General features: G+C 44.0%; 1 protein-coding gene and 1 pseudogene across 1 annotated transcript in view; one reads left to right on the forward strand and one right to left on the reverse strand.

The window, feature by feature from the left end:
* Window positions 1–21,308, reverse strand: part of VOPP1 (VOPP1 WW domain binding protein) — a 101,248-nt gene that overhangs the window by 16,185 nt on the left and 63,755 nt on the right. Inside the window, exon 3 of the mRNA XM_056138143.1 lies at window positions 1,459–1,536. Coding sequence (XP_055994118.1) covers window positions 1,459–1,536 — 78 coding nt within the window. The remainder of the gene's footprint in view (window positions 1–1,458; window positions 1,537–21,308) is intronic.
* On the forward strand, window positions 1,856–19,607 carry LOC130045455 (peroxisome biogenesis factor 2-like; annotated as a pseudogene).

The following is a 21,308-nucleotide window of genomic DNA, read 5'->3' on the forward strand; positions in this document are numbered from 1 at the left end:
TACGTATTAAACTTAGGTCTAGCAACAAGTGAGCAGAAAATGAAGCCATGGTATATATACAAAATACAATATTTTGCAGCTGCAAGTAATGATAAAACCATGCAATTAATTCATTGACACTTAGATGGAATTGGAGGGTCTCATGTTAAGTCAAGTCAGAAGAAGAAAGACAAACACCAGATTATTTTACTTATCGGTGGAATACAAATTATCGGTGGAATACAAATTATCGGTGGAATACAAATTATCGGTAGAATACAAATTCCCTCATCGGTGGATGAGGGAATGCAAGGTATCAAACAATGAGGGTGGTAAATCTAGATCACTCCTAATCCTATATTACAGAAATGAGAAGGACAAAGAAGGAAAGAAACTAAGGGGGAATAAGAAGAGGCACATGGAAGGGTGTTGGGGGCAGAGGTCTTATTGATGGTGCAGAGGTGTGTATATGTATATATCTAAACAACTGAGACAAAATTGGGGCTGGAGGGATAGCACAGCAGGTAGGGCATCTGCCTTGCATGCAGCCGACCCGGGTTTGATTCCCAGCATCCCATATGATCCCCCGAGCACCGCCAGGAGTAATTCCTGAGTACATGAGCCAGGAATAACCCCTGTGCAACACTGGGTATGACAAAAAAAAAAAAAGCAGGAGATCCAAACTACAACACCCAAACTTAAAAATGTGCCTGCCCAGGAGGCAGACTAGGGGTGTGGGAGGGAACCTGGGGACCCAGGTGGAAGGTAAGGTAAAGGTAAAGGTAAAGGCCCTCCCGTTGATCGTCGATTTGCTCGAGCGGGCCCAGTAACGTCTCCATTGGAGACTTTGTTGTTACTGTGTCTGGCATATCGAATACTCTCGGTAGCTTGCCGGGCTCTCCGAGAGGGGCGGAGGAATTGAACTCGGGTCGGCCATGTTGGCCGCTTGTAAGGCGAACGCCCTACCCGCTGTGCTATCGCTCCAGGTGGAAGGTAGTTGACACTATGATGGAACTAACGCTAGTATATGTATGCCTGAAGCTCTATTATGAAGAACTTTATAAATCTTGGTGCCTTAATAAAACATTAATAAAAAAAAAAGAAAAGAGCTGTTCTGGGGCTGCAGAGATAGGACATCACACCTGAGTTTGATCCCCAGCACCTCCTGAGATCCCATGGACACCATAAAAAGTGATCCCTGAGTGCAGAGCCAGGAGCAATGCAGGGTATGACCCCTGAGACTCCCAAAGCAATCAAACATACAAAAGAATTGTTCTTCCAGCTGCAATTCCTGGGCATGGGAAGACCTCCCTCTAAATCATGAGCAACACTGGCTTCTCACAAGTCAACCTGGATGCTCCTGTTCTCTTGACCAAGGCTATCCCCAAGGCCAAGCCTTCAAGTGATGAAGCAACTGCAGCCATGACAATATAGACTGAGGATGGAGCAAGGTATCCAGACCTGAGAGTTGTGACTTACCAAAAATACCACAGCCTCTGTATGGATAAGGCCCGCACACAGCACCTGGAGCCACAGCAGTCCTCGTAAGGGCGGCATCTGTGGAGAGAACAGTGCAGGCTGGTCAGGGACAAGGTCAGAGGAAGGCACCCCACTCCTTGGGACAGGTAGATTTCCATGATTAGATGAGCAGAGTAGACCACTGTTGGTCTGTAGCCCATACAGAAGGTGCTGAGAGGGTCCTGTCAGAGGGAGCCAAGCACACCATGGTTGCTTCCCATCCCCATGTGCACACGTACAATATCGCTTTCTGAGGAGGTGCCAGGCAAGGTCTGCCAGCTCTGCAACCAAAGTGAAGTAAAAAACCAGTAAGGAACCAAACTGCTGACCCGCTCAGCGCTCAAGCCAGATCTGCAGCATGGACAAGTCCAGGCAGGCCACAAAGTGAGTCTGTCTAATCTCTAGGTCTAATACACTCTGATACATATATACATATATATATATATGTATATAGATAGATAGATAGATAGATAGAGAGAGAGAGAGAGAGAGAGAGAGAGAGATGTATCTTATCAGAGTTTTTTGATCAGCATCTCCATGATAATCAGTGAAGACATTATTTTAAGCAGCAGAATTAGGGGTGAGTCACTGAGACGAGAGCAGTGTCTGGTACCACTCAATACAATGCTATTTCGGGGAACTGGTGTCACAGTCTCTCCATCCAGCCACACAGGCTCTGTGGCTACACTCATGCCTCTGTATATGTGTACATATTGGTGCAAATAGGTGGACAGAGAGAGGAAATATTCTAGGGAGTTATAGGATTTCTTGCCTTTTTTTGTTTGTATATTTTTGGGCCATACCTAGCAGTGCTCAGGGCTTATTCCTGGTTCTGTGCACTTCTGGCAGGGCTTGGAAGAATCTATGTGATTCCCTGCTGGGGATGAACTGAGTTTAAATTAAGCATCCTACCTGGCCCCAAGGATTTCTTGCTTTTAGGATAAATACAGTAGATTTCATACCATAATCTATAAATAAAGAGACAGAACTATTTCTAATCAAGATTTCATGAAGAGTCCTTAGAAACTAGATCAGAGTCTTGATCAATGTGATAACGTAGAAGACATAACGCAAAGGAGTACTTTGAGTACTCAAAGGACAGGAGTACTCCAGGACTCCTGTCCCCAGAATACACAGCCTATTGCAATCCCTCCTCTTGAGTGTGGAGGATCCTACAACTATGATGGATAGTCACATACCAATCCCATGATTTCGACATGACTGAAGTTGTATTAAGTAATGTGCATAAGATTAAGCTTATGTGTAAGACTACTGATGTATGCGGAGGTCTCTGCTGGCTTTGAAGAAGCAGCTGCCTTTATGGCTTAGGACTGGCATCAAGCACAGAGGTCACAGGCCAGGTGTTACCTCCAGATACTTTCAAGGAAACCAAGATCTTAGCCCTACTACTACAGAGAAATAAACTCTTCCATATTTTGAACATATTTCTCTGAGAGCCTGGCAAGCTACCAAGAGTATCCTGCCCACACGGGCAGAGCCTCACAAGCTCCCCGTGGCATATTCGATATGCGAAATACAGTAACGACAACAGATCTCATTCCCCTGACCCTGAAAGATCCTCCAATCATTGGGAAAAGATAGATAAGAAGAGGCTGCTAAAACCTAAAATAGAAACATTACTCGTGCCCGCTCGAGTAATCTGACAATCAATGGGATAACAGTGATACAGTGATACAGTGATATTTTGAACAATTCTTCAGGTTTAGCTCAAGATTTTGATGAGGAGACAACTACTGACAATGTTTTCAGTTTTATGAGCTCCAAAGCAAAGGACCAACAACTGTGGTGCTGAGACAATTTGTTAGCTGCAGAAATTGCAAGATAATAAATATAATAAACAAGATTATAAAATGGCTGTCACACATCGTATGCTAAGGAAAGGTTTCTGGAATGACATATCCAGTGACACTGGGATATATGAGAATATGATATATAAGATTTTGTGAAACTCGGGTTTTGGTTCAATATACACTTGAACAGATGAGTACTTGGTTGCAGGATGATGTGTATTTCTTCAAATTTCTTCCAAGTTATGTTGTGGAAGTTGCAACTCATAACTGAATACGCTCATGTTTCCTGGTATGCTCTGGGAAACTCCTAACCCAAATCTCCTGACTTCCTGTTGTCACTGTGCTAAGATTCTTTGGTCTCCAGTGTCATCTGTGCAAGCGCTCCTAATTCTACACTGAGATAGAATAATCAAAGACCAGAAAGTACATCTCTCACAAAGAGCCTCTTTAACGGGAGGGCCCACTTCACTTGCCTACTCGTGCACATCCTCTGCTGCAGTTGCTGAAGGTGTGAAGAGCGAGCAGAGACAGATTGCATGCTTTGAGCTCACAGCCCTGTGAGGTGCCTCTGCCTCCATGTCGCTTTCTTCGTGTCTTTCTCTGGGTTTATTCACAGTGATCTTGAGCTGTCTCAACTCTGGGCACAGCCAGAACTGAAGAGTACTTGGCTCCCATCCAAGTAACGAGTACTTCAGTAACTAGAACTTGGTATAAACAAAGCAAGCAGGTACAGGAGTAAAAACGGATTAAGTAGATCCTATTTCAAGAGCTGGACGTGTTAACATTCTTCCCTTTCGGAGTTATACTATATGGAAGAATTTACCACACTGTAACCTCAGTCTCAGCACCATTCTCTTTCTCAAGTCAGAGGAAGTATGACCCAAAAAGTCTATAACATTTATTTACTTATATTTTGGGCACTGTGATTTGCAAACTGTTATTAGAAGGGTTTCATGCATGAAATATTCCAGCATCCACCCTCCACTCAGCTTTCCACTTCTTTCTGCCATTGTCCAAGTGCCCTTTCCCACCACCTTCCCTCTAATAGGTAAGCTTCCTATTAAAGACATTTTCTCAGCTTCTGTTTTTCAGGGGGCATTAATTAATCCCTATTCTGTTTCTTCAAGTCCTACATATGAGAGATCATTCTGTGTCTGTCCCTCTCCTCTGACAAACTTCATTCAGCATGATACTCTCCAGCTCTACCCACGTGGCAGCAAATTTCATTATCTCATTTTTTTTTCTTATAGTCAAGTTGTATTCCACTATGTATATAGGTACTACAGTTTCTTTATCTAGTCATCAGACCTTGGGCACTTAGGTTGTTGGGCTATTGTGAATAGTGAAGAAATGAACATAGTAGTAGATATATTTCCTAAATTTAGTTTTTGGACCTTGGGGTAGGTGCCCAGACATGGAACGGCTGGGAAGCTTAATGATTATTTTTTTGAGAAGTGTCCATATTGTCTTCAAAAAGAGTTGAACCAGTCAACATTCCCATCAGCAGAGAATGAGGGTTCCTTATGGACAGTTAATCTTTGATAAAAAAGCAAAAAATATGAAGTCAACAAAGAAAGCCTTTTCAACAAATGGTGCTGGGAAATCTTGTCAGCCACGTGGGGAAAAATGAACTCAGGTCCCTTCTTGAAACCATCCACAAAAGTCAAATCAAAATGGATTAAAGACCTCAATATAAGACTTTGGTCCATAAATTACATTGAGGAAAACATAGACCAAATACTTCATGATATTGAAACCAGATATATCTTCAATGTCTCAGAATCCCTGGCCAAGCAAACCGAAACAAAGATACACAAGCAGGATTACAGCAAAGTAAGAAGTTTTTGCACTGCAAAGGAAATGACAGCAAGATTAAAAGACAACTCACAGACTGGGAGAGGCTATTTGCCTGCCACTTATCGGTAAAGGGTTGATCTTTGATGAGTAGTGTGCAGATATATTGATATAAAAAGAACTAACAGAATGCTACAAAAGAAACCTGAACAAGAAGCCCATAAAAAATGGGGGTTAGAGGTGAACAGAAACCTGTCAAAGAAGACATACAGAGAGCCAAAAGGCATATGAAAAAATGCTATGCATCACTTATCATGAGATATGCAAATCAAAACAGTGAGACATCATCTCACACCAGCGTGATTGGCATATATCTACAACCTCTGAGACGTATTTAGACACTGTTTTTGAATTCTGGGGCATATATGCATATAAGTCGAAGAATATACCTATCTTAGAAGAGGGGGCATATAATGGTTTTCTCACTCTATTGCCAACATTCAACTTTAAGTGTACAGTTCGCACTTTTTGAGATATAAATTTGGAACACCAGCAGCCAATACAGATAATCATTGTCAACTGATTATCTGCTTTATTTCTCAAAACAGAGCACCCTTTATTTAGCTGAAGAGCAATTCACTCCAAGCATCCTTGTGCTTCATCTGCAGTCCTGGCCTGGCTCCCAATGTGGATGCCAGCAAGTGTCAGCCACTTGAAGAAGCGCCAATTACACATGGGGTGACACTATTACCCTCTTTCTTTCTACTGCTGCTTTCTCCCAATGAGCCTGCTGGTAAATTGAAGTCCCACATACATACCTGCTGACATTCCAAACAGCTGGAATTATAAAAGTTAAGTGTAACATTGTGCTTAATTATAAGTGGTAAACATTAGCAGGCAGTCTAGCATACCAAATAAGTCACCAGGCAACATATCAGATCTAGTGCTTGAGGCACAAGAACAGAATTTTCCTGCTCAATTCACTCTGCATGCTGTATTTACAATGAAAGGAATAAAACTTATTCTTTTATAAAAAATATATTGAATCACTGTGAGATGAACTTTTACAAAGCTGCTCATGGCTGGATTTCAGTGTTACAGTATTCCAACACCCATCCTTCCACCAGTGTACAGTTCCCAGCACCAGTGTCCCCAGGTTCCCTCTCATCACCCCCACCCCGCAACCCCTGCCTGCCTCTATGGCAGGAACTTTTCTTTCTCTCTCTCTCTCTCTCTCTCTCTCTCTCTCTCTGTCTCTCTCTCTCTCTCTCTCTTCCCCCTCCCCTTTTAGGGCATTGTGGTTTGCTATATTGAGACTGAAAGGTTATCAAAAATATCCCTTTACCATCTTTTAACATTCAGTTCATGTCCAGCGTGATCATTCCCAGCTATTACTGTCATACTGGTCTCTTTTTAACCTACCTTTTCTCCCACACACACTTGTGGTTAGTTCTAACCATTGACCAGTCCTCCTAACCCCTATTTCCCTGGCCGTGGATATTAGTCTTCTATATACACATATATATATATTAGTCTTCTATATACACATATATATATATCACAAATGAATGCAGTCATTCTATATCTGTCCCTGAGAGTATCACTCAGCATAATACTCTCCATGTCCATCATTTCATAGACAAATTTTATGACCTTATTTTTCCTAACAGCTGCTGAGTATTCCACTGTGTAGATGTGCCAAAATTTCTTTATCCATTCATCTGTTCTTGGGCACTCGGGTTGTTTCCAGATTCTAGCTATGGTGAAAACACACAGCAGAAACACCATCTGCATTCCTATGTTCATTGCAGCACTATTCATGATAGCAAGAATTACTTTAAGTCTATCCACTATTCCACAAATCTTTTTACAGGTCTATAGCTGAGGCATGCAGAATTCCTTTAAAAGAGGGCAAGACCATGCAGCTGCAGAAATGGGTCCTGAATTTTATACCTGTTTGTTAGCAAGTATTCTATGCTAGATAACAGGATCCAAATAGAAATTTTTGATGAGATAAGAGAACAGTACAGGACAGCTCATGTGAGCAGGAACTAACTGTTATTAAGTACACCTCCAAGATAAAATCAGGTGTCATGGCTCCTGTAAACAATATAAGATCTTGTCCCAAGGGAACACAAAGGTAAAGGAGGTGCATGTCTAGAAGCAATTCTGCCTGATTATGTATTAACTGTCATAAGAGCAATTAAACACATATGCAGCAGAAGGGCTCTTTGGAGAGGTTAGTCACTAAGAAGTAAGTCTAAGTAACATTTAGCACTGTTCAAGAAGGAAGGAAGTTGCACATATTTATTCAGGCAGGTTTATTCCAAGCCTTTGGGTCAGATACATCTCATGAGTAGAAAAGGAGAGCATATAAGATGAAGAAATGGCCAATGTTAATGAAGTCATATAATCTTTCTATTAAAAACATAGACAAAGTTTGTCACTCCTGGAATTCATATGGAACAATAAGCCCCAACGAATAGCTAAAGCAATTCTTGGGAAAAAGAAAATGGGAGGAATTGACCTCGGCAACCTTAAATTCTACTACAAAGCAGTAATAATTAAATCAGCATGGTACTGGAACAAAGGTAGAACTGCAGATCAATGGAACAGGGTTGAATATACTGACACCTCCCCCTAAAATATATGATCAGCTAATCATTGATAAGGGAGCAAGAAATGTGAAGTGGAGCAAGGAAAGCCTCTTTAATAAACTGTGCTGGCAAAACTGGACAGCTACATGCAAAAAAGCTGGGTTCAGATCTCTACCTAACACCATGTACAAAAATAAGATCAAAATGGGTTAAAGACCTCAACATCAGACCAGAATCCATAAGGTACATTGAAGACAAGGTTGGCAAAACCCTCCACAACATTGAAGCTAATGGTATCTTCAAAGATGAAATGCCACTGAACAAGCAAGTGAAAACAGAGATAGACAAATGGGACTATCTTAAACTAAGAAGCTTCTGCACCTCAAAAGAAACAGTGACCAAAATACAAAGACAGTCTACAGAATGGGAAAGTATATTCACCCAATACCCATCCGATAAGGCCAATAAGGGGTTGACATCAAGAATAAACAAAGCACTGGTTGAACTCCACAAGAAGAAAACATCCAACCCCATCAAAAAATGGGTTGACAATATGAACAGAAACTTTCTCAAAGAAGAAATCCGAATGGCTAAAAGGCATATGAGGAAATGCTCTACATCACTAATCATCAGGGAGATGCAGATCAAAACAACAATGAGATATCCTTTCACACCACAGAGACTGGCCCACATCCAAAAGAACAAAAGCAACGGTTGTTGGCGCAGATGTGGCGAGAAAGGAACCCTCCTTCACTGCTGGTGGGAATGCCGACTGGTTCAGCCCTTTTGGAAAACAGTATGGATGATTCTCAAAACATTAGAAATTGAGCTCCATTTGAACAAGCAATACCACTCCTGGGAATATATCCCGGAGAGGCAAAAAAGTACAGTCAAAACGACATCTGCACTTGCATGTTCATTCCTGCACTGTTCACAATAGCCAAAATTTGGAAAAAACCCAAGTGCCCGAGAACAGATGACTGGTTAAAGAAATTTTGGTACATCTACACAATGGAATACTATGCAGTTGTTAGAAAAGATGAAGTCATGAAATTTACATAGAAGTGGTTCTACATGGAAAATAACATGCTAAGTGAAATGAACCTGAAAGAGAGGGACAGACATAGAAAGACTGCACTCATCTGGGGAATATAAAGTAACAGAATGGGAGGTGAACACCTAAGAATAGTTGAGATAAGTACAGGAGGTCTGCTCCACGGCTTGGAAGCTGGCAGGCAGCACATGCTGGGGCGAAAAGCAGCTCAGATAGAGAAGGGAATACCAAGTAAAGGATGTCTGGAGGATTCCCTCAGGATGTGAGATGCATGCTGAAAGTAGGCTACAGACCAAACACGATGGCCACTCAATACCTCTATTGCAAACCACAACACCCTAAAGAAAAGAGAGAGCAAAAGGGAATACCCTGCCACAGAGGTGGGGCAGGGTAGGGGGTGGCGGGGTGGGAGGGCTACTGGGATCATTGGTGGTGGAGAATGGGCACTGGTGGAGGGATGGGTACTCGATCATTGTATAACTGAAACCCAAGCATGAAAGTCTGTAAGTCTACAACTGTACCTCATGGGGTTTCACTAATAAAAAAGAAAAAAAGAAAAAAAGAAAAAATAGTCAAAGTTTGTAAATAATAACTCTGTCATGAGATGTAAAATGATAACACATATTTAAGTCAAATCTTCAAAATTATATCAACCATTGGAGGAGAAACTAAAACTATGAAGGAAATACTAAGGTGTTAATCTGTACCCATTCCTACATGGCTTTCATTATCATATGCATTACTTCATAGAGGGGAGGCATTGGCTAGGTGCCTCCACGCAGGTTCCTAGGTTAGAATCAAGACATTACATTTAGGGACGCCGCACCAGGCTGTGTCATACGGGCAACTCCCCACCTCGAGACAGCCCCGGCAGCCAAAAAACTCCAGAACTCAAAATCACCATGTTCATGGCTGTTCCCCACAGGCCTGGACAAGCCTCACCCATGAGTGAATCTGCTGTAGAATTCCTGGAGACAACTCAGATTCTACACCACTGATGTACCAAGAGTAGCACACCATATCTGATGGGGTTTAAAGCATAAGGCAATATACAATCTTTTTCCTCTATACAAAATTATTTTGGTTCTGCTTTGAGGGCACTGTTTGGGTTTTGGGGTAGAAACATTCGAAATATGGTGGTGAGAAGATGCAAAAGTGGTGGGATTGGTGTTCAAATATTAAATGTAATCAATTACTGTGAACAACTTTATAAAAATAAAATAAAATAATTTATAAAAAAGAAAGTACATTCAGGGACTGGGATAGAGAGAGAGTATAGAAGGCCTTGCAGTCAGCCTGGCTGATTCTCAGCACCGCACGTGGTGCCTGAGCACCTCTAGGAGTAAACGTTGAGCAATGCTGTGAGCGCTGTTCGGTGTGGCCCCCAAACAAAACTATTCAGGATAGTAAAGACCTTCAACTCACCTGTGAGAAATCAGCTCTTTGAAAAAACTAAACATACCCTCCAAGGTTTGGAGAAAGCTCTAAAGGGAAACAAGAGGGCTGAAGAGAGGGTGGGGGAGGGAAAGGGGGGAATGAACACCTGCCTGGCATGCAGCCAACCCAGGTTCAATCTCCAGCCCCCTATAGGATCCTCCAAATCCCTCCAGGAGTGATCCCTGAACCAGTAGTGAGTCTTGAGCACCACAAGATGTGGCCCAGCCACCGCCCCACAACAGGAGGATAAAACTTGGGGGCAGGGGGAGGGGGCTTGATCCTAAGCCCACTTAATATCCTGTAAAAATCTCTTGTATGCGCCCAAAGATCTGTGTGTTCTCTCTGTACCCAGTTATCCAGCCCTCAAATATGGGACTTTCTTGGTCTACCAGCCCACAAGGAAGCATCCACTGTCTACTGCAGGGTCTATTACATTTTATTTCTATAAGATCCAGGTCTGGTCACATTCTTTGCATGGATTCACAGGGCTTTATTTCTTCTCTTCTCCAGGAAACAATCAAGCAATCCAGTTGGGTAAACCCTCATTCTCTAGCATCAGGAAGAAAGCCGGCTTTCCTTCCACACTACCGTCTCCGACACTCACCATTAACATGGGTGAATTATAAATAACTCTCCATTAATTAAACATTCTAATCTATTCTTAGCAAGCTAAGTCTTCCCATACTGTATTGGTACAGCACAGCCTCGGGCCCTAAATATGGGATATAGAGTATAATAAAAAGGAAACTTAAATCTGTCCCTTTTTTCAGCCGGTTAGAAGTCTATCACTTAAGATAGTTACTATTACTATTAGTTTAAAGGAAGCAACATGCAAAAGAAGCATCTTAGTCAATTTCTGTTGGGACCCAGCTCCTTCTGCTCCTCCTCTCTGGAAGGAGCCACAGAGATAACCCCGCATAGCTGTGTTTCGAGTAAGGCTTTGGCCACAATACGAAGTGGAATTTTCCCATTTCTGAGGGCTGTCTACTCCAAAATCTGAGATCTTCCCCAGAGTCTGTAAGCTGCCTCTACCAAGAAAACCAAAGGAAGATGGAAAAAGAAAACCACCTAACAAAGTGAGTCCTGGCCCCTGCCTGGAATGAAAGACTGAGGAAGAGGTGGGTCTGGCCTGAGAGTTAGAAGGGAGGCCAGCAGGAAGAGAGGGAGGTATAGGAACCCACCCCAAGCTCTCTTCCAATCAGCATCCTAAACTCCAATCAGTGAGGTCAGTTCGCTGTCATGATAAAAAAGAAGAAAAACTAGATTTTATGGTATTTAAATTATACATTAATTTGGAAAAAAATCGTAAGAGGGAATTGTCCTAGATCTTTCCGTATAGCTTGTGAACAACGGGATCAATACAGGATGCTGATCCTGTTTTCAGTCAAATCAATGGCAAAATATCAGAGATGGAGCCAATACTGAATTCACTAGAATTACTTCTTCCAGGCTGATATTTTCTAAACATAACTGAAGGACATTAGTGAGATGAGTTTGAATTAGTACCAAGTAATTAGACAACATTGGTACCATCCCTTCTACAGGATGCTCCAGAATCCTTCACAGAGGCCCTACCATGATCTATAGCCCTAAAAATAGCACTGTTTATTTTTCAAACAAGTCCTTTTAAATCAGCAGAGTGGGATGTTCGCTTCCTAAGGATATTCTGCCTCTGAACCTTGAAACATTTCAGTTTCCCATTATGGAGACACTCTAGATGTCTTCATCCGGGAGAGACAGTCCCCCTTTCCCCAGTATTGGGTCAGTCACAACCAAGTCTTCCTTCCTGTAATAAGCATCACAGATTTGATGTCATTTTCTATGGCATAATATAACAGGCCATTTCCCTCCCCTTGCTCAGAGCCCCAGTGTGCCCTGCGAGGGTTCCACCTGAACGAGGCAGCAGAAAGTCCCCATGTGGAATATGACTCCAACAGGAACCGAGTGGTCTGGGAGGAGGAATCTGCCCAGCGCCTCACGCCTCAGGTCTTGGCAGCTCTTGACTTTGGCTCACACAGGAATTACTAGGCAGCTTTTAAAATGCTTGTGCTCACTAGCTGGACGTGACCTCTCAGAAACTTTGTGCAAATGGACTGAGAATCAATGTCCTAAATTTGGGCATATCATCAGTGTTTGTCTTAAGGAGAATGACCGTAACACAGAAAGCTGACCTTGGACAATGGGCAGTACACGACCTAACCCATATTTGCACTTATAGCACATTTTGTCATTCCTAACCCCCTAATGCTGCTGGAAGGCTAGATTGGGTGCCATCAAGTACTGCAGGATGTATAGAATAGTAACCTTTGAGAGACTAGTATCACAGTACCATTCATTAAAATGCAAAATGAGCAAGACCTTTTCTCAGCGATTCTATTTCTGCAGTTTCCCCATGACAAAAATAAGCCAAACGTTAAAGACACAGTATATAGGAAGACTTTTATTGAGTTCTGGAGCACAATATAATCCTTTCTGCAAACTCCTGGGACTAAAAAACATTTGAATTCATGAATGATAATATATGTAAATCATGTCTTACACAAATACCACCAACAGGATCTGCACTGATAGACACAAAGCATCTGCCAAAGTAATCAAACAGGCAGGAATCAAACAACGAGGACTTGTTTGATCAAACTGAACTGAGAGGGCTACCTTGGTAGCTACGTAAGCAAACCAAAACCCAAGCCAGAATCAACTATCAGTGTCTCAAGGTTAGAAGAACAATCACAAGCAGTCAACAAGCTATCCCTATTTGGGAAAGCTTGCATGTTTGTGCAACCATATAAGCCATGGTGAGTCAAATCACTTCCTTATCTTCTTCTCTATAAAATCTGCCTCTAACTCCTGTCAGTGGGATGTTCCAAACCACTTCTGGTTCAGTGCTCCTGAATCTGAATCACTGTTCGTTCAAGTAAAATGGTTTTTAAATTTTAGTTGAGATGCCATGGGTTCATTGTAGGATAACATTGGTTTGTCCATTAGGCCTTGCTGCAGGGAGCTTAGGTTTATCGGGTTGCTCCCATCACAGTGCTCCCATTTCTCTGTGTTTATTTGTAACTTCTTTCTTTGTGCTCCGTTGACTTGTAAATATCATTTTTCTCTTCTCCTTAAGTCCTTTGCACAGTTAATTCAGAACAGTGTCCTTTTTGTATGGACACAGGAAGACCGTTAATGCTATGCTTTTGTAACCTGGGAGTTAACTGACTCTGAATGATATTCTCCCCTGGGCGCCTGTTCTTTGGACTTAAGTCTCAGTTGCCCTTACTTCCTAGCACCCCCAAAGCAGGGTCCCAACAAGGGATTGAATGGATTCATGGAAAGCTGTGAGTTATGTGCTACCCTGGCATCAAAATGGGCCTGGCTAAAGTGCCATAATACTTAACTATAAGTTAAGAGCATGGTCATGGAGAAATTCTGCCATGATCCAAAAAGTAGTAACTAGATTTGGACCCTGCTAGGGTTAGGAAAGATTAATCTGGCCTGAGCATTGTAGTCTGAGTCTATGGCGAGATGTCCCCAGGAAAGCTACCCTACAAGCTCAATGTATCTCTTACTGTGTCCATACAAAATAACTAGATGTTAATTAAGTTACTGGACTAAGGAGAGGAGGAACATCTCTAGGTGGTATTTCCACCCGTGAGCCTGATTGGCCATCAGGAAGGGCTTTTGATATGTTGATTCTGCTACCCCCAATGGGGGGAGTTGGAGAGAAATGAGAGAGAGAGAGAGAGAGAGAGAGAGAGAGAGAGACCAGGGCAACAAGACGGAGTGTGGAGAGACTAGCAAGAGGGACAGAGGGAGAAGAATGTGGGGGAAGAATGCAGGAGCAGGTGCATGGAGAGAGAGAAACCAGGCTGTGAGATGGAGCGCGGAGAGATGAGCAGAGAGACAGGAGAAGGGAATGGGGAGCTTAGGAAGACTGTAACAGGCACGTGGGAAGAATGGAATAAACGGTAACTGATCACCAGCCAGCATGGCCCTCGTTTCCTCCTTCATGCGCCCTTGGCATGGGCTGCCTTGGGTGGGGGTACGGCCCAAGTCCATCGGTGAGAGGGAGAGCTGCTGGGGCTTACCCTAGCCACCCAGAGAATACACAGTTTGTATCACATAAACTTGGTGAAAAGTGAATATTCCACAGAGCATCTTTATAATACATAATATTAAGTGGAATTTAAATATTTCTATAAATAGTCTTGTGTCTTTTTAAATTCATTCTTGCTGCACAGTGAAATATTAAACAATATGTGCATGACATTGTCTTTTTTTTATGTAGGAGTACCTCTATTTATTCAGCTAGTGATTAGGCTGATTGAATCGGGCATGAACTCCGCCTTAATTTTTTTTTCCATTTTTTATAATTTTATTTATTGAATCACCGTGAGAACAGATACAAAGCTTTCGGGTTTAAGTCTTGGTCATACATTGAAACACCCGTATCCTCACCAGTGCCCATTCTCCACCACCAAAAGCCCCAAGTATACCCCCATCCCACACCCTCCCCCTACCTGTGGGGCAGATTATTTCCACATTACTCTCTCTCTACTTTGATTACATTCAATATTTGGACACCAGACCCACCATTATTATTTGGGATTTTACCCCAACACTCAGATCTGCTGAAAAGGCAACAGTAGACAATGTGTCTTCTATTGCTGGTTATTAATAACATACGATGTCACACAGCTGCAGAAGAGGCTGAGCAATTTTGAAATTCTGAAATTTTAACAATTAAATCTGGAGGGATTTCTGCCAAAACCTGCTGGGTTCTGAGATTTGTTCCCGAGTCTCTGGGATCATGGCTGTTAAGCAGCTTGATCAGGAGAGGCCATTCTTGGGTGGCAACTCGAGGTTTCGTTGGGGTGGGGAGGAAAGAGCCAGCTCCACCCCATTCCATGTGGCCCCACATGTCTCATCACTGCGGGCCCAAACCTGACTGTCCAGTGGCTTCTGGAGGATGGTGGCCACCAGGCTGCCAGGGGGAACAGGCCAAGGCACGAAACCTATTCCCACCTGGGATGGCCCAAGGCCAGTAACCTACTGAGGGGTCCAAATGCATTTCTGCCAAAAGCTGCTGGGTTCCAAGATTTGTTTTTGAGTCTCTGGGATCATGGCCGATAGGCAGCTTGATCAGGAGCCAGAGAGGCCATTCGTGGGCAGCGACTCAGGGTTTCATTGGGATGGGGAGGAAAGGGCCGGCTCCACCCCATCCTGTGAGGCCCCACGTGTCTCATCACTGCGGGCCCGAACCTGACTGTCCAGTGGCCTCTGGAGGATGGCAGTCACTGAGCCATCTAGTGGGAGCAGGCAGAGGGACAGAACCCTTTCCCCTCTGTGGTGGCCAGTATTTAGCTAATGGGGGAAAATCAAGTTCCAGGCAGTTTCAGTGACTGCCTTACTCTTCTCATGCTGCTCAGCCTCACTGAGTTGGCTCACACACAGGAGACATGCACTTCCCAGTCCTGGAAACTGGGAAATACCAGGTGACATCATGCTCACTCAGTCGCAGGAGGGTGCCTTCACAGCTGGAACTTCATCCTTACACAGGGAAGGGCTGAGGGCACTTCCTAGAAACTCTGCAAGGCCCAATTGCATTCAATAAGCCTGATCTTTCATGATTTAATTGCACTCCAAAGGCCACACAGTCTCATCACTTTTAAGGGGCAGGATTCAGCATGAGTTTTGGAGGACATAAACATTAGCCTTCGGAGTCTAGGGCTAGTTCATGGGAGCACTACCAGTGGTATTTTTCACCTTATTCTAAGGACAAAAAAACGCAACCATCTTATACAAGAAATCCTCTTTTATAAATCCAACATGAACCAAGGGAGAAACAAAATTTTCCTTTAGAATATCTGTCCCAAACCTGATCCCCCCTCCTCCCCTCCAGGCTGCAAAACAAAGGCCATATTCAGGTGCCTCATCGTGGAGTGTAACGTGGTTCGGAACAGGAGCTTGTGGAGGGATGCCCAATGAGGCCCTCTGCCCTGTACCACCAACAGCCAAGCCTACTGGCCCTCCCCATCCCCCACTTCCTAACAATTAGATCCAAATAGGGAACATACTGTGGTTGACTTGGTTGGGGGTCTGACAAGAGTGGCCTGGGGCCACCCCACTCACCAGCACATTCCAGGGTCAGCGGCTGCCTTGTGTTTCAGGGAACCCAAACCTGGTGCTAGTACCTCCAGCCTCCCCCATCAGATGGCCGCCAGGTACTATCTCTGCGGGTCTGTTTCTGGGATCTTGATCTGACACCTGGAAACAACCTTTTGCCTTCTCCCTGCATTAATTATTTACAGCACATGAATGATACCTGAGAGACACAATAGACCAGAGTACCATGAGGCTTTACCAGAAGCCTCCCACTCCCACGGCCAGCCGCCTCAGAGTCTCCTCTTCTAATGCAGGACAACCAGAAAGGGAGTGACCGACTCCCTCCCCTTCACCTCATGGTCCCAACCCTCTAGCTCCCTCCCTGGAAGTGCTGGTGTGCGAGTAACAGGTACTGGAGGAGGAATCACTGTGTGACCATGGTATGTGGCCATCGACTCTGTTTCATCCTTTGCCTTTGTATGTAAGCAAATGTTTCCCCTCCACAGGGCCCCTCCCACCCTCTCCTCTGAGCTGGAACATGGACAGATGCTCTTGAATATCAGTTGAGCTGACTTCAAAAGCTTCCTCTCAGTGTCTCTTTCCATAGTTCTGAGAGCAGAAGACAAAACTAAAATAAACGAGCAAACAGAATGCCCAGAAGTCAAAAGCCCTGCACCACCTTTGCTTCCCTCATGGAACAAATGTGGCCACTTATGCAAGAGACTTCTGAGAGGCTGAGGCACAACTTAAACACCTGCTGTCAGTGATTTCATCTATAAAACAAGGTCAGGATAGTCTCAGTATTCTAAAAGATTACAGGTAATCAAGGATTACCTTTGGGGTTAAGCCTTTCAAGCAGTCAACTCTTTAGAGGATCACTGGGTTATTCTTGCTTTTAAATCACTGATTCAGGAGACCTTGTCTACTTCAGCCTATGCTCCATTTCCTAGGAGAGATAACCAGATTCACTGGTACCCGTAAAGAACAGGAAACCTGCACATTAAAACCACTATTTTTCTGGTCAAAATCTTGGGTCTATTTAGAATTACATGGAAAATGTTTTTTTGGGGGGGGTGTTTTTTAAAATTTTTTATTTATTTATTTTTTAATAGTGAGGCACCATGAGGTACAGTTGTAGACTTACACATTTTTGTGCTTGGGTTTCGATTATACAATGATCAAACACCCATCCCTCCACCAGTGCGCATTTCCCACCACCACGGACCCCAGCATCCCCTCCCCCCCCAAGCCCCCATCCCACCCTGCCTCTGTGGCAGGGCATTTCCCTCTCTCTCCTTTTGAGTGCCAGGGTCTGCAAAAGAGGCATTGAGTGGCAATCATGCTTGGTCGACAGTCTACCCTCAGCATGCTCTCCCATCGTGGGCGGATCCTCCCAACACCCTTTATTTGGTGTTCCCTTCTCTTTCTGAGCTCCCCCTTCCCCTAACATGTGTGGTTGTCCTCTGGGTCATTGAGTAAAATTTCTGGTACTAATCTCTGCCATACTTGGGTGTTAGTTTCCTATTTTGTTACTTTATGTTTACATGGAAAATGTTTTTAAGCAACTGTCCTTGCACCTGACTTTTGGAAAGCCCCAATATGCTGCCTCTAAGTTGTCTGGAAGCTCAGTGAGCTGCTGGTGGCTCCCAGCTCATCCCCCGCCAGACTGTAGGCTCAGTGTCTTGGTCTCACTGTTGTGTTGTAGAATATCTGCAGAGAAGGACAATTGACAATTTGGAAAAGAAATATTAGGTGACTGCTCTGTTCTTGGCTAGCCAATTGGGCCCCTAATCATCTAAAATACATAAACAAATAAGCTGAAATGTTTATCTCAGCTACAATACCAAAGTTTGATTAGTCATCCATATATTATTCCCTATGCTCTAAATTATTCTGAGCAGCAGCAAGAGCATGTCACAAAATAAGTAAGATTAGATTGTAGCAGAGACAGGTTAGAAAATGTAACCAAGAACACAGCAGCCTATGGGCTGAGCTGGACTGGTGAAAGTCTGTTGACTTCTCTGTCCTAAATACTTTCCATCCTGGAAGCCTGTGGCCAGATCACCTGCACCTTCTCCAATCTTCTCCTGGTACAATATTCATATAGCCTTCAGTAGTCACTATAAACAAGTTTCAGTCCAGAAACCTGGATAGACCAAGTGGAACAAGGAAGAGTCTGCTTCCTGAAAAACATTTCAGAAACACTTACATGGAGCTCAGCTGTTTTGCACACTCCTAAACTCCTGGCTAATTTGGAGCAAGCATTTTACACAAGCACTTGCAGCCAAAATCCCTACTGCCATATCCAGAGGCTTACACACTCCTGAAGGCGCTGCAGGGAAGGGGAATGGAAGTTCACCTCAGGAGGCAGCTGGCACTGTGGGCTTCAGAGAGGCATAGCTTCAGGAGAATTGGAAGAGGACAGACAGTGATAAGAATAAAGTCAGCTGCACACACCGAAGCCCTGACTTTACTCAGTGCTTTTGTGAATTTAAGTCAGGACTGTGAGCCACCTGAGGTAGAAGTGAAAGCATTTTTGTGGACTTTCTCATGGAGATCCACTGTCTACTCTGAAAATGCTACTGTGGGAGCATCAGTTTTGAATATTCAGTATAAAAATGATCTTTTCCCTCAAAATAACCAGCTGCCAAGGAAGAGTCAGAAGCTTTGGTTTGCTGCCTGTATGATTGGGGGGCTGTGGTGAGAACACCGACAGGGATTATTTCGCAACCACCATGCAGCATCATTTGGGAAAGTGAAGCAATGTGTGAACTTTACAGTTGCATGTTTGAAGTAAGGTGGGTTAAACAATTTTTTTATTTTCCTTCAAAGAGGCAAGTCTGCCATTTTAACAGAATGTCTCCTAGGCATTTGTTCTGTGTTTTGTAAGCTCCAGAGTACACAGGAAGCTGGCTTTGAGTACATGAATAGAGAACTTCTCTGGCATGGCTGTGCTAAGTTTCTGGTTTTTCTCTTGCCCCTTATCAATACCCAAAAGTTGAAAGCTAAGTTATCCTCACGGTACATCCCTCTCACTGGTGCTCCTAACAGTGACAGGACACTAGCTACCACTGGTAAAAAATGTCTGTGTGGAGAGTGACCCACCATGCCTCACACCATAGGCTGTGAGTAGAGTAGATCTTCTGTTACTACTGTGTCAAGAACAGATTTGTATGTGACATCAACTTTACTTGTCCCAAGTGTGGTGTAAAAGTATGTAGTGAGCAGCCACTGAAAGTGGGGCTTGCGGGGTCAGAGGTCAGCTCCTTAGACACTGAAGTGCTTTCTCTGAGGAAAACAGTATTATTACGTTTAAATCCTTGATATTAATCACGCCAAGGACACTGAGAAGTCTCTCATGAGGGCATGCTGCTCATCTTCTATCTTTCCAGATAAATTCTTATCATCCAAACCATGTGATTCTAAGTGTCTTATGAAAATACCTTTTTTAAAAACAGCAAATGGTTGCATTCAATTTTAATGTTATGGATAATGAATAGTTTTTTTTAGATGACCACTAGGAATGCTTCTTTATTTTGCTGCTACCTGAAAAGAGGTTAAACTGTAAAAATAAAAAAGGATTCGAGTTCTTCTATATGCCGGAATGGAAGAAGGGTAAATCAATAGGACAGAACGTGTTTCCTTAACAACTCCCAGGCAAGGGAGGGGGCAACAGAGATTATCAAGAGTAGGTCAGGGGCTGTCCCGTGAGCTGATTATCAGAGGGATGTACTTCCTCCACTCCTATCACCCCCATGCCATTCCACCCCCCCCCCCCCCAGCAGCTGACACAGAGCAAAAGGGAAAGAAAGACCTTCTGGAAGAAAGTGTACAGATAACATCCTGAGAAAAAAGATGCTTGCACATAGTCATCGCTCAGCGAATGTCAGCTGCGATTCCGCTGGGCATCTGTATTACAGAGAATCCTGTCACTGCTGCCTTTTTGACAGTGGAGGGGTTGGTCTCACCTACAATTTGGAAAGACTCTGAGATAGTCTTCTTTGCTTTGGGTCGCTGGGAGGGGTGAGTGTGCCAATCACAGCAGGGACCAGGGCTGTGAGGGAGACTTCCTACCACTGTCAACTCCAGGGAAGGGTCCCTGGCCCTCGAGTTTGGAGACTCATGCCATCCCCCCATCTCCTTCCTGCTTTCACTCCCCAGCCACCTCCCCGCTCTCCTCTACACCTCCGTGACGTAGAGCCCGGCTGGGAGCTTCCAGCTGGTAGCGTCAGCCAAAGGGCAGGAATACTTGCAGACACGTAACCCCTACTCCTGTGCTGGCCACCCCTTCCACACTCAGGGCCTGCAAAATGGGCTGCATGTGGCTCTGAAGTGTCCACAAAGGCACTGCTGCCTAGGTAGCCCTGTGACTGAGAAGTGTTGAAGGAAGTTCCAGGAGAGCTAAGCCCATGCCCAGCTGACAGGCACAGTCACCCAGTCCTCCAGTCATCTAGGAGGTGGTTGAACCTAGAGTCAGGGGTTCTTTCTGGAATGTTTTGGAAACAGAACCACTTGACTTGTGTCACATCCCAATGAAACCACCAACACTGGTGACAATAAAGCCCTTGTGAAGAGGAAAAGGAACTCTACCACCCAAGAGTAGACGGCAGCAGGCAATAGCATCACCTCTACTTTAAGACCAGAGAACCAGAGCCAGAGTGACAGTACAGCGGGAAGGGCATCTGCCTTGTGTGTAGCCTACCTAGTTTGATCCCCAGCATCCCATATGGTCTCCCAAGCCCACCAGGAGTAATTCCTAAGTGCAGAGCTAAGAGCAAGCCCTGGGCAGAGCTGGGTGTAGCCCAAAAAAACAAAACTAAAACTAAAATTAAAACAACAACAACAACAGGAAAGTAGATAAGACCCAGGATCTGGTGAAGCAGGTGAGACAAAACTAAATCCCTGACGCTCGCTGTGCTTCTCCGCACCAGGGCATGGCTAGGTGGCCAGGCCAGCCAGGTATGCAAGCCACATCTCTTAGGAGCCACTTAGGCACCACAGGGAGCTGTCAGAAAACATGCAGCT

The sequence above is a fragment of the Sorex fumeus genome, unplaced genomic scaffold, assembly GCF_029834395.1.
Source record: "Sorex fumeus unplaced genomic scaffold, SorFum_2.1 ptg000128l, whole genome shotgun sequence".
In the NCBI taxonomy this organism is placed as follows: domain Eukaryota; kingdom Metazoa; phylum Chordata; class Mammalia; order Eulipotyphla; family Soricidae; genus Sorex; species Sorex fumeus.